General features: G+C 39.0%; 1 protein-coding gene across 2 annotated transcripts; it reads right to left on the bottom strand.

Annotated features, from left to right (window-relative positions):
* Window positions 1–449: 449 nt before the first annotated feature.
* On the bottom strand, window positions 450–13605 carry mef2b (myocyte enhancer factor 2b). Of its 2 annotated transcripts, XM_044043698.1 has the most exons (10): window positions 13555–13593; window positions 13368–13424; window positions 7692–7777; window positions 6082–6285; window positions 5278–5406; window positions 4979–5168; window positions 3719–3867; window positions 3366–3480; window positions 1859–1964; window positions 450–1053 (listed from the first exon to the last, which is right to left on the bottom strand). In XM_044043698.1, exons 3-10 carry the CDS (start codon window positions 7743–7745, stop codon window positions 732–734), a joined length of 1269 nt encoding a protein of 422 aa, XP_043899633.1. In that variant the 5' UTR covers window positions 7746–7777; window positions 13368–13424; window positions 13555–13593; the 3' UTR covers window positions 450–731. The 2 variants fall into 2 exon arrangements, with proteins under 2 accessions (XP_043899633.1, XP_043899632.1); XM_044043697.1 differs by having other exon boundaries at window positions 13368–13605.
* Between the last annotated feature and the right edge of the window lie 1232 nt (window positions 13606–14837).

The following is a 14837-nucleotide window of genomic DNA, read 5'->3' as shown; positions in this document are numbered from 1 at the left end:
TGCTGGTGTTACAATGGTGTCATTTCCATTCCTGTCTGCTTTTCATTGTCATATTCATACAAAGGCAGTGTGGAGAGTAATATTACAGCTATTTTCCAATATTTGTACCAGACCTATTAACACTGAAGGCTGCACTGAAAGCCAAATATATATATTTATATGTATATATATATATATATATATATATATACATATATATATACATATATATATATATATATATATATATATATACATATGTATATATACATACATATATATACACATATGTATATATATGTACATATATATATATACATATGTATATATAATATAGTTTTGCAGAAATGCAGTTGGTCCCACTGTGCTGACGCTACCTCCAACAAAGTCACAGAACAAAACAAACACATTTTAATTTTGCTTTTTTTTTTTTTTTGATTCAGATGATCTCCACAGAGAAAGAGAAAAAGAAAAAGAGAAAGAAAAAGAAACAAAAACCAAACAGAAAACAAATGTCTTTTTGCATCACATGATCCTCAGTGGATCAATCGAGTGATTGCCCAGGAGAGACCAGCTCTGTGTGGTGAGACAAAGAGAGACATTCCTTCCTCTGTGGGAGGACGAGGCCCAATTGACCCCATTTTGATATATTCAGTGTTACATTTGTGTGTGTGTGTGTCTGTGTATGTTACGAGCACTGCCTTTAAAGAGCAGAGAGTTGACAGACGGGGAGATGGTGCCGCAGCAGCCAGCTATCTCTGCCAGCCATCACTCATCTCTAACCGCCCCAGTGGCTGCCCTCCTTCCTTCTCGTCTTGTGGGTAGCCGCTGGCTGTGGGAAATTCCTTTGTGCCATTGGCTGGCCGGGTTTCTGGAGGTGTATGGCGAGCCGACTCAAGGTCGCTCATTGGAGATAGCTGTCTGAGGTGGTGGTGGTGCAGGGGGGGAGAGGTGGGCGAGGACATGTGCTCGGGAGAGCAACGCTCCGATTTGATGTTGCGATTGAGGGAGGGCAGATGTGGAGAGGTTGAGGGGCAACATTGGGAAGGGAAGGAGCACCCTCCAGTGGACGTCCTGGGAACAACAAGAGCATGAAATGACAAAAGACTGGAAATATGCTTAGTCCATCAGGTGCAACTGGATGATGTGTTATTTTATTTTATTTACTGTTCATTATGTTCAAGATTAAAGTGGGAAATTAATATCATCATTTATTCTTTGTAATTAATTGTAATTTTACAGTTTCAACTAAGGATATTAACCTTTAGTGCTCACACGGCACAGATCCATGCCGCAGGTGCACCCTTGGTAAATTGCAGTGGGACTTTATTGTACATCCTTGTAGCCTCTGTATATACTGTATATATACGTTTTAACATAGTAATGGAAGAAAGCAGCCTAAATGCTCTGTGTTCTAAGGGTTAAGGCCTACGACACAGTGTAACAACTCTTACATAAATGTGAGTAACATCAATTTTTCTTTTGGAAAATCACCTTGAAATCCAGAACAGTGCTGAGCACATAGCTTTATACACAAGTTTATTCTCTGTAAATATTTAACATTTTTGTATATATTCCCATGATTTTAAATCCAGACACATTTACCTGTTTATTTTATGAAGGAAAACGTTTATTATTATATTTTTGATGCCTTTATATATATATATATATATATATATATATATATATATATATATATATATATATATATATATATATACGTGTTGTGTATGTTTTGCTGCTCAAAAACAGACAATTTGAGATACTGTATACAATGTGATCAGTGCTGTTTTGTGGCTGATCTTATTGTTTAAAAAGTTGAATATGAAAATACTATAGGAGCCAAGAGGAATGTGTAGATTTGTATTAATACACTTACCCCGGGCTTGTATGAGGCCCATGGGGCTCCTGAGGCAGCTGAGCTGTTTGCCACGGGTTCACGGCTCCTCGCTGTACAGACTGATAAAAGCCAGACTGGCTGTACTCTGGAGAGAAGAAGAGGGCGGGGGGGACATGTGAAGCTTTCTTTAAATTATTATTTTAAAAAGGAAACCATTTATATAAATGCTGTCAATGAATAACACAACCTTAAAGGAAGACTTTTGACAAATGTGTTTATTGGCTGTCTGTCTGAGTGCTGAAGGAGAAAATCATAAAATATCTGTGCAACTTTTAAACTTTGCTGTATGTGAATATTTTTATTATTATTATTATTATTGTTATTATTATTATTAATAATTATTATTTTAAAGGTCCTTCTAGGACAGAGGTCCAGTCCATTTCACGTGGCCCAGTTATTTCTGCATGTTGTTTTTATTAATAGATTCATTTTGCATCATAAATACGTTGCTATTGAGATATACTCATTTTGTGAAATATTTTATCATTGCGGTCATATCATGATGGAATTTTGTGACATAATTCTAAGCTCATATTGCCCACCCTCCTACTGAATAGTTAAGTTTTCACATGACTGCCCTCTACTGGCCAGACAAGATGCTCAGTGGCCCCGAAGGTCATTTGAGTTTGAGAGCCCTGTTCTGGAGACTGGCATTGGAAATAAGCAGTAATATAAATTGCTGTGTGTCCTTAAATAACCACTAAATCAAATGGTTGTTATTGTGGCCACTAGAGGTCTCTCAGTAAAAACAATAACAGAACACCTAGTTTGATTAGTTGTGATCCACTGATGACAATTACACACAATATAAATGGGAGTGCAGAACAGTTCCTTCATGTTTCATCGCTATCATAGTGTTGTTATGCATTTGCTATAAGCTTTTCTGTTTTTCTACAAGTGCTTTTATTTTATTTAGGACATTTCAATGTGTGCTGAGAGTCTCTGGAGGTAATGTTGTTATGCTTGCATAAAAACAATAAAGAATCTTGAATCTTGAATTAAATTCAGTCAAAGCACTGAAAACCCACCAGGGTCATTTCACAATAGCGTGCAAATATTGGATATAATTATGGATTTCTATGGATTTAAATAGGACTGCTAACTATTTTGATAATCGATGAAGCTTTCTCAAACAACAAAGAATCATTTTGGATTGTGGACAAAATAAGACATTTGAAAACGTCATCATTTCAAACACAGATCAATATTTTCCTACATTTTCTGGCATTTTATGGACCAAACAAGTACTTGGATTTATCTATTATGGAAATAAATATCATTAGTTGCAGCCCTAGATTTGAAGAGAGCAGGCAATATTTTGGTTAATGTAGGTTCACTACTCAAAAAACATACAACATTGTTGTTTTTATATTATATCTTGAATTATTTGTGCTTTATTAGTGATAGTAGGTGTTTCCCCTCTGCTTCTAATAATAGCAAATAAAACACCATCATACAGATCATTTAAAGTCATTTGCAGACAAACCAGGGGTTGCAGGAGAAGGAAGGCTGTAGGCCCCCAGACTGTGGCCCAGCAGTCCTGCCTTGCTCATGGCTATCATGGAGCTGCCGCCGTGCAGACCCTGGTACAAGAGACCCCTCTGATGGACACACAGAGAAATGGTCAAAAATGGAAAATCTCGAGCGGAGTCACTTCATACGTGAATATTTCGAATGTGAAAAGTGAGTGAGTCAGAAAATGTGTGAAAGTGCTTGTCCATGTTTGCAAAGCAGTTAGCGGTTGGGTTTTGAGAGTTTGCCGCCTACAGTGTGTGTGTATGTGTGTGTGTCAGCAGCCTGTCACTGACACCTATTCCATCACACCATTGAGTAACTTACAGCAGAGCTGTGGTTAACATGTGTGGGGGCCATGGCCTGATTAGCAGCGTCTGCCCGCAGGCTCTCGCTGCCCAGGGTCAGAACAGGAGGACTTTTCATGTCCAGAGCTCGGTTCAGATTACTGTGGGACAACACGGGGTAGCCGATACCTGCACAGTGAAAGAGAGGAGCAGGAAGTGAAAAGAGATGTGAGCTTGTTTCACTTACAGTGAAACAGTCATTTATTTATTTACTTTAGCTGAGAACGTAGAAAACACATTCACAACGTGTTGAACTGCAGTGTGTGTGTGTGTGTGTGTGTGTGTTGCAAAATAATTACAATATTTATAAAATATAAATGCCGTGATATTGTAAACGCAGAGTAAAAGAGAACACAAGAAGCCCGTCAGTCGTCAAATGTGTGCTTTTCATTGTGCATCGATTCTGAAGAGTAAGTCAATGGAAAACAACAAGAAAAAACTGCATGTAAGTGCTTGTAAGTAAATTAAGTAAAGTAAATTAAGTAAATGTTTTTTATTTACTAAAGGGCAATCATTTGTGAGATCACAGATCAGTAATATTTGTAATATTGTCTGGTTTCCTTCAGAAACAGACACTATTTTAAATGGACTGCAAACTAGTGTCAGGTATAAAAAGGAATTATTGACACAGTTTTAATACCTCATGTGTTGTTGAGGCATTTTTTAAAAACGCTGTATTAATATACTGTGCATTATTAATGAACACGATTACTTTCATTTACACCATGCCATGTCCAGTAGTTGAAATGCCGCAGAGGAGACAGGTGTCATACATTCTGTAGAGAAACCACAGATCTGGTTAGAGCGGCTGTGAACTCTGGTGGAGGGCCAGTTTCACAAAACAGGCCAAATGCAAGTGTGTGTGCGTGTGTGTGTGTGTGTGTGTGTGACACACACACTTCCTGTGAGTTCACAGCCAGCTGCACACAAGGCTCGCAACAGTACATGTGAATTTTTTCAGCGAGAATTTAGTAAGAAAAGTTAAGTTGCTTACGTCTTTAATACCACTGATTTAAAATGCTCTTATTAAAAGCTGCTGTGGCTTATTTTTATACACATGTGTGTATTTTAATGTTGCGTAAATAGACTACGTTATACTATTGCATTCATGTTGAGGCCACTAGATAAAAAGTTGATTTAATTTCATGTCAATGGTCCTCAGTGATGTTTTTTTGTGTATAATCTCTTGCCAACATTTTCGAAACTAATCATAATAACGTGATTCAGAGGTTTAGTTCACCTGAGTGTGCAGACATGAAAGCAGAGTGCGTGTGCGGTGCAGCAGGACTGGCAGAGCCGGGTCTAGAGCTGATGGGTTTAAAGGCCGGGGCTCTGTGGGACGCCACGACGGAACCAGAAGAGTTGGTGAAGCCGTTTTCACAGCCGGGAGAAACCTGCAACTGAGGCTCTGGAGTGAGCAGAGACGGAGTCTGAGACACAAGAAACAAAAAACATCCATTATTAGCAGCACAGTCAGAAAAAAAGGAATTTTAACTTGTGGTAAATGTGCACAAGTGTGTGTGTGTGTGTGGGACTGACATAGAAGCGCTGACGAGTCAGAGACAGATCCATGCCTTCACACAGGGGATATTTTTCTGCAGCCACCAGTGCACTCTCCTCACTGTCGAGCTCTGAGCTATCGATGCCGACGCCTTTCTTGCGCAGGGTCTGAGGCCGGAACCCAAAGTGCACGATGATGATTTAAATGTAATTTATATAGATATAGACAAAAAGCAGCAACAACAATCAGCAGGAAGTGCTTATAGGTGTGGTGAATAATGCGTCTGCGGTACTAATTGAGTAGTTTTTAAGGTTTTTATGACAACGGGGTCTTTAATATTTCATGGCTATCGAATCCTATCCAAAGTAAAATGCATGGGCGTGCTTGTTCGGTTGATATGATTCGACAGTCATGAAATATTAAAGCTGTTTTAACCTATCATCCTCTACTTAATATAACCAACAACTCAAATGCAACGCAAAGTGGATTTAGAGACAAATTTAACACAATCAATAATAGAAAAGACGACTACAGATGAAGTGTACAGTTAAATAAAAATGCCAAATGATGGCTTAAACAACGCATGACAGCAGATTGTGCTGCAACAACATTTAAATCACTAGGACCCTCAATTTGACAAAAGTATTACACAAAATGAATTGAACTCAAATAGTAAAAGGTCAATTAAAACAAATCCAGAAAAGAAAAAATAGCATTTGTTTTTTGTGAAAGCTGTCACTTCAATTTGAGTCCACACTTCCTTTTCACTATATGTAAAACAAACCCAAAAAAAGCCTTCTTTGTGGTTGTTTTCCTGAACAGCAGCTGGGACAGCACCGTACCTGCAGTATGTCTGTGTTGGTGCGACTCTCGTGCGGCTCGCTGTACTCCGTGTACTTGAGCAGCACTTTGTCCATGTCCGTGCTGGCGTACTGGAACAGACGGTTGGTGCTGTTGAAGATGATGAGGGCGATCTCGCAGTCGCACAGCACGCTCAGCTCGTACGCCTTCTTCATCAGACCAAACTTACGCTTGGTGAAGGTCACCTGTGGCAAAAAAAACAAACAAAATGAATGAAGTATAATTCATATATATATATATATATATATATATATATATATATATATATATATATATATATATATATATATATATATACATATATAAATATATATATATATGCTGAAGGTACATTTACATTAGAATACAGAATATAGAGCAGGGGTTTGCAACCATTTTTGTCACCCAAAAAACATTTAATCTGTCTGAAAACCCATTTGACCCATAAAACGTTTTATATATAGTATACGTAGACATACTATATATACATATATGACATTTAAAAAATACAAAAAAGGAAACTGTTTACTTTTGTTTTACCTCTCATGACGTGACCGACACTACTTTGAAATAAAACACAACATATCTATTTGAGTCTCCCCATGATTTGTGGACAATTAATCAAATAAAAAAAAATAACCCACAAAATTGTAGTGCTGAAGAAAACCTGCTGGCGACGGACCGGAGTCTTAATGTGTACATGACTTTATTTACGTGCCGGGAACGACTCTCATTTGACGTAGACATAGGATGTGGCATATTACCACTTTTATATCATATTTTACCACTTTTATTTATCACCTTGATGCCTAAAAAAAGAGGTGTCCACTTACAAAGAAATAATGAAAATAAAATAAAAATAGTGGGTTTTTTTTTTAAAAGCTACAGCTGAAGAGGATGCGGACCCCTGATATAGACAGAGGCACTTCCTTCCCTCAGAATCTCAATTCAGATTCAAAACAAAACTCATTTGCATAAAATAAAAACCCTTATCACCAAAAACCGTTCAGTCCCAATGATTAGACATGAGAGAGCATTTTGAACATGGTTTATTGTATTTCTTTGATTCCGATTTGTGTTAAATTTACAGCAGTGAATTATGGTTTTACTCGTGTCCTTTTTTGCAAACGTCCATAAAGTCCTACAAGTTAATAACCATATATTAACTTGATATCCATGGGATATCAATAAAGACGTTTTAGTATAAATTTATAAACTTGACCGCTTTGTACATTTTACTTACTTTTGTGAAGCGTTTCGCTGTCAAAAATGCTAAAAGCACTGTCTTTAACTTTCACTCACATGCAAACATTATCTCAATGTGTCTGTTTGAGTGTAATCCGGTCCTCAGTAAGATGCCATAAAACAACGTCATGTACCTGTGTGTGTCCACCTGTTGTCTGCTCTGTTTAATATTGCATTACGACAGAATGCTGCTGTAATCAGTTCATGTGTTATGTCGCTGTATTTAACTTTAAAATATCAGAAAATTATTTAAACAATAAAAGCAGCTAATGCCAGAGTAGTTGCTGAGGAATTTACAATTTATAGACTAAATTATAATATATTCTATGTAATATAATATTAAATGAAATACTGCGTGCACACCCACCTGTCTATTCCTCTGGTCCTTAATAGGGGAGATTTGTATTTTCTTTCTTCCCATGTTTCTCTGGCGTCTGTAAATCTGTGAAACACCTGTAACGCAAAACAAACGTATACGTTAAAGGAAATAAAACATTTGTGTCACTGCTGCATGATGCATTACAAAGATGTGACAAACACTTGTTTAAGGAAAATGACATTTTGCCATCAGGTTCTGGTGGGAAAATGTCATCCATTGGTTCAGGTCCTCAAGCCCCTTCCCCCTCCATAATGGTAGGGTGTTTATTTTTACCACCATGAGGCGACGCGGTCTAAAGTTAGAGCCAGCCATCTACACAGTCTAACACCCCCAGAGTCTGGGTTACCCTCGGGCCAGCAGCACAGAGCTCCACTGCTCACTGCAGCCCCGAGAGACAGGGTTAAAAATACAGCTGGTGGCTACTTTTAAAGGTTCAGCTGGCAATAGCTGAAACCAAACAGCAAGAGGAAAACGGTGTGTTTTTGAAAGATGCCTTACACTGAAAGCCACCCACTCCTCTCTCATGAACAACCAGGTCGGGGGAAAAAAGCAGGATTTTGTCGCGGCAGAAGGGAAAGATGTGGACGGACTGTGGTTATCATGAGAATGTCCTTTTTTTGAAACTCACACACCATGTTCACGTGTTGTTCTAGAGAAACTCTGCTCCATATAGAGCTGCACAAGGTGAAATCTGAATGATTAACTCTTTACATCCTGAGAGACATGGGGAGACTCTGCTGCGGCGTCACACGGCACTAAATCAAATACAATTGCACTTCACTTATCAGCCACTTTGTTAGGTACATCTGTTCAACTGCCTGCCGCGTTTCTCTGAAGAGTCACGAGTCAATTATTTGCCCTTTCAAAGCTTCACATACTCGGCATGCAACAACAGAGCCATTTATTACCTCAGTCATGTTCCACAGATTGATTATCTTCCAATAATGTGCTATTACACGCCACTTTATTAGGTACACCTTGTTGTTGTATTGCTTGTTAACACACAAACAGCCAACCACATCGTCAAGATGACCTGCTCAGGTTCAAACCGAGTTTAAAAAAGAGGGATTGAAGTGACTTTGAACATGACATGGTTGTTGGTGGCAGACAGGCTGGTCTGAATATTTCAGAAACGCTCGATCTACAGGGATTTTCCACACACATCCAGCTCTCGGGTTTATGGAAAGTGGACAGAGAAAGGGAATATACCCAAGTGAGTGGCATCAACAAGGTCAGCGGAGATTGACCGGACAGGTTCAAGGGGACAGACAGGGCAACGGTAACTTGCAACAGCAGGTCACAAAAACACTTATTACCATCGATGGTTGATACCGAGATACTGATATTTTTTTTATAAACGAACACTTATTTGTGTCGCTTTTTTTCTTATAATCACAGAATCCATGACTTACAGTGTGATCACATGTCATTGATGTGTATTTCTACAGCCTGTGCTTAAAGTGCCAATTAACGCTGCATTTGTGTGTGTGTGTGTCTCTGCGTCATTACCTCGTGTATGAAGCCCTAAAAGTCCATAACAATCAGTGCTGAGAGCGCAGGGTTTGATTGTTTTCCTGAGCTCTACGAAACGGAACGGCACTTCCGTTGACTAGTTACGTCACTGGCGAATTTGACCACTCCTCTAAACACCAGCGCCTCCTAGTCCGGGCACTAGAGTCCGGTGACGTACTTTCAACCATAGAAGAAGAAGAACTACTCGGGAACCACAGCGTTATCCAAGCTACAGGCGTCGACAGCCACTCCTGCCACTTTACCCCGTGTCGTGTACCTAATAAAGTGGCCAACATGACTATGTTTAAGTTTAATGGTCTGACTCGTCTGACCTGAGCGTACACTACTTGTCTAAACCCCCCAAGGAGTTTTCACTGGTTTTCCCCTTTAATACATATTGGCTGGTTCTATATTTAGTTCCCTGGCCCTCCTGACGGTGCCTAAGCGGATACAGCGTCCGTGTTCCCACGACCCCTTTAAAGTGCCCGCCGCCCCTCAATGTAAGCTTGGCACACAGGCATCTGGGGCATTTTTGGAGGAATCCACCTCTTCGCCTTCATCATTACCTTATAAAGTCCTGTGATGTTGACGAGACCAAACAAACTCATCATTGTCTCTGTAAAAAAACAAAGCGAACCGCAGGCGATGATGATAATTACATCACATTCTCTCACTACTGGCATTTTAAATCCAATTAAATCTTTTCAGTCTTGCTTTTAATACTGAGGCTGCTGATTGTATGTCCTTTTTTATTATTATTTTGGTGACTTTGTCTTGTTTTCTTCAGTATTGTGTTGTTTAAAGCACCTTGACTCAACTCCTGTTGTTTTAAATGTGCTATATGTACTTGATTAACCATTTAATTGCCATTGAAATAGAAACCAATTAAGAACGTGTTCATTATTTAACCAGCACGATGCTACTCCTTGAGGACCACTCGTTTTCAAATGTAACAGTGTGGAAACAGAAGTAAAAACCGAACTTCCTCCGAGACAAACGCTCCTCTGGATGTGCAGTAAAGCGCGTTGACCGGCAGAAAGCAAACGTCTTCCCCGAAACGTCTGTGTCATCAGAGAAAGATTCTCTGCAGCCTGACTTAAATAAATAAAACAGGACAGCACGTTTCTGTCACATATCTTTTGTGCAAACGTTTAAAATGTAAACTTTACGTAATGTATCGTACCATGCCTTTCACCCTCTCATGTGGAGGATAAACCGGTAGAGGATGAATGAGTGAGTGTAATATATTAACCAGTTAACCAATTTAATCATCGATCAAACCAAATCAAATACCATATTGTTTGTACAGGGACATTCTCAGCTGCAGGACAACACACACACACACACACTGTAACAGAGACAACAAAAAAATAACAAAAAACATATGATTCACAGAATATAAAAAAGATGAGTGTTTCAACTGCCGTAAAAAAAAAACATAAAAACATAAAGAATATTAAAATGCACTGAAGGCAAGACCAGATTTATGAGTCTATACTCAACTACCACAAAGATCTGAACTCACAGCAGGTCCAGCTGTCGATTTTAGATCTAAAAGTGAGACAAATGAACCCCATATGAATGCATGATGATGATGATGACACGAGGGGGAAGTGGGACGCATGTGTTCTAAACAGGCCAGAAAGATCTTTATCTCACAGAGTTCCTCTCCTCTCAGATATAATCAAAGGACGAGCATCAGAGCCTCACAAAGCTCTGCGAGACAGCGGCGGATAAATATAGCCGCACCTCCAGTGTAGTTTGTGTACTGTATGCGTATGTAGTGAGAAGATTTGTTGAGGTTTGCCGGGGACTTAAAGACAGACAGGAAAAGCCTGGCAGTGCCTCGCACATCAGTTAATTCTGGATGTTCTTTCCCGCACAACAACTGCCACTCGGCGTCTGTGACGGCACCAGAGCCTGAACTATATCTACTGACTGTGATCTCTCACGTTGTCGAGCTGTCGCTGCCGAGAAAATGTGGGCATTGGGTGACAAAAAAAACAGATTTTAATCTAAATGTACCAGTAAAAATACATATTATAATAATATATAATATAATATATAACAATAAAATATTTTGTATTACTCACATGAACACATCGAAACTACTGGTGTTTATAATGAATGCTTAGTATTTATTTCCTTTCGATTTTACTTTAATTCTGTGCTACTGTAACTTCCCTGTGGTGGGACTAATGACGGATTATCTTATCTTATCTTATCTTATCTTAATACTTAAACAGGTTTGAACAGTTATTCTTCTGAGGACACTGCATTGACTTCCATTCACTTGGAGTGGAAATAGAACTGGAAATTCACATCTTAGCCCTGTACAGTTAGTTCCTCAGAACAAACATAGGTATCTCTCTCTCTCTCTCTCTCTCTCTCTATATATATATATATATATGTACATATATCTATGTATAGATATATATAGACACACTTGAATCTTCTACACAAAGAGACAGCATCTTTGTTAAACGCCTTCCCAGAGGCCTCGCAGTGGAAAAAACATCAGGCACCCATCGGCCTCCTCTATGACATATCCTGGGAGTGTCTGTCTAATTACCCACAAACAAATTATAACAGGTTTTCGATCAGCTGTTGTGATGATATGTCGCAGTAGATGCTCGTGTTGCTGCAGGGAACTGTATGCATGAATGACGGAGGAGGGGCAAAGTAGGGCATTCGTAGAGAATTGGGCGTTCTGCTCTGACGGTTTTCTTTCTGTGAGTCATTTAGAGCATGTTGGTTTGTAAATGTCTGAGAAAACACATGCATATGCAGAGAAAACCCAAAGTAAATATGTCTCGTTCATGTTGGCGGCAAAGTAGCAACAGCGACAGCTCAGAAACTATCATGGCAAAATAGATTATGGGCTGTTGTTGTTGTTGCGTTAGTTTTTCATTTATTTCATTTCCAGGAGAAGTTGAGCCTATTTTATGATGGTTGCATTGAAAAGCTCTATACTGGAACTGCAGCAGCATCATTCCATGAATCATTCTCCTCAAACATCTGAGCCCTGTGCGCCAAAGAAAGGTCTTCAACCATATTTGTATGAATTTTAAGGTGAGGAGGTTTTTAATTTTGAGGTTTTTTTTTAGGAATTTTAAGGAGACAATGTATCACGCTCTTCAGCCCGTGACAGAACACCTTCATTTAAAGGAATCTCTGCCTATGCAGGATGATACATTGATGTGGCACATCATCATTATCATCATCATCATCATCATCATCATCACCTCAGAGTTCATGCGCTCTTCGCAGAGTCACAGTGATGAAGTATGAAGTCTAATTTTAACAGGAGATAATCAAAATGCCTTGATATTTTCTGACTGTGCCAGAATAGCAAGAGGACACGCAGACGTGAGCTCAGCATTTTTGTCTTTCCATGACAAGCGAGAGAGAAAGTCCCAGTGGACTCACAGTGAAGACATGCAGCTTTAGGACAAATGGATGGAGGTAATCCTCCATGAATTTAAATAACCTGCAAAAATCTCTCTATCTATCTGTGGACATGCTCAAACACCTGTCCTTTAACCAGTTGTCCAGGTAAGAGCACCTTTTAATTAAAAAAAAAAGACATTTTCTTCATTTCTTTTTTTGTTTTTGTATTTTATTTCTTTCCATAGCTTTAATTCTCAATTAAAACTTGTATTTAAATTCTAATTTCTGTCTAAATTTTTATGAAAACTTGTTTAAATGATCTGAATTATTAAAATGCACCATCTATCTATCTATCTATCTATCTATCTATCTATCTGAGGCAGAGACAGGGGGGCTTATGTTGTTGCAAACCGAGCAAATAACGCATGTGCACAAGCTAAAGGGTGAAAAAGAAACATAGCGGTGCTTTTATCCACATTGTTAGCAGATAAGTAGGCAAAATAAAGTGCTGACGTCATCCAAAACAGACCGTTTAAGAATAGACTGTCTGCCTCTGAGTTGCCAAGGATCCCCGTCTAATATAGCTTCATCTATACGCTGCTTTCAATGACACAGCAACAAGTACTCACGGCTGGACTGCTGTGTCATGCTTTTTCACCACTGATGAATCCTAACCCACTATTAAAAATGATATTACAACAATAATAATAATACAAATAAAATTAATAATAATAATAAATCAATAAACTACAACATTCTCACCTGTTCCTCAGTCTCCTTCTGAGTTTCACCCACTCGAACAAGACCAACGGGAAAAAGCTGAAAAAGTTGCGAATAATAAAATAATGTGGAGAAGCATAAATGTGTTGAAGTGGGGGTTTTGGGAGTGATCCTCGTCTCGTGCTCTGGTCCTGTGTTCAGGCCTGCGCTGCTGTGGACAGATATTCACCTGATGATGCAGCAGTAGATGCAGATGGTTCAGGATGAGCGCTGCTTTCTCTCCAACAGCTGGCGGCTGCAGGCAGCAGAGCAGACCGCCTCTCCCCTGCACCACAGCCCGCCCTCTCAGCTCTGCTATTGGACACTCTCCTCCACCTCCCACCCGCCGCACACTCACTCACTCACTCACTCACTCTCACAGCAGCACCTACACTTTTCACACACACACACACACATGAAATGTGTACAACCTGAAGCTCTGGAATCAACAACATGACCCTGAAGTCTAAGCATAGATCCATTCATCTCACTCTAATATATGCATTTATATAATTACACTATTAATAACAGTATACTTTAGTTATGCATTATAGCACTTTTCCATCCATCTTTTACCCAGTGATGTAATGCGACAAAAGTACAAATACTTTGTTACTATATTTAAGTATCTGTACTTTGTTATTTACGTTTCTATTTTACTTTTTACTCCACTACATTTCCTCTAACTGTCTTTGTTGCTCGTTACTACCAAATAAAACCAGAAGAAGAAGAAGAAGAGTTGGTAATGCACTGTATTATAATATAGAGCTTTAGTCCTGATGAGCCATTCACACACTTCAAGTGTCACATATAGCAGGGCCAGGAATTGAACCCACAACCTTCCAGTTGAAAGACAATGTGCACTTTGAAAGTCAGAACAATATATGCTGAATGAAGCTTTACATTTTCTGAATTGTGTGCATTGTTCAATGTTTGTGTGTGTGTGTATCAGACGGGGAAGAAACTGCAAGTTCAAGATTGAACGTTTTATCGACGCTTACACACACACACACACACACACACACACACACACACACAGAGTTACATTACAAGCGCCTCTAAGAGATGGCGGTAAAAAAAAAGGAAGGCAAGAAATAGAGTGATTAACAAAAAAAAAAATTGTACCACACAATGAAATACAATAAAGAAGCACAGATTACACAGTGTAAGTATTATTACATGTTTTAAATTCATGTTGCACCTTATCTGATGACTGTGTACACACAATGTAAATTATGCAAATTAAACCACTGGCACAACTAATTTATATTATCTGTGATTTTTTTCTTTTCCACTTCCTCTTGACAGCAATCGGGGGTCCACAGATTTGACCCATAATGGCACGTACACCGAACGCTTCTGTGGTTTCTTGTGAGATTTTTTTTCCTCTCAACTGACGTGTGAAGCCGAGATGTCTGCATGTCTCACCTGTGATCCTAAAATACATGTTAGTAAACTCGGGTCACACAGACT

The sequence above is a fragment of the Solea senegalensis genome, linkage group LG14, assembly GCF_019176455.1.
Source record: "Solea senegalensis isolate Sse05_10M linkage group LG14, IFAPA_SoseM_1, whole genome shotgun sequence".
Classification (NCBI taxonomy): Eukaryota; Metazoa; Chordata; class Actinopteri; order Pleuronectiformes; family Soleidae; genus Solea; species Solea senegalensis.
This window is presented reverse-complemented; position numbering and strand designations above follow the sequence as displayed.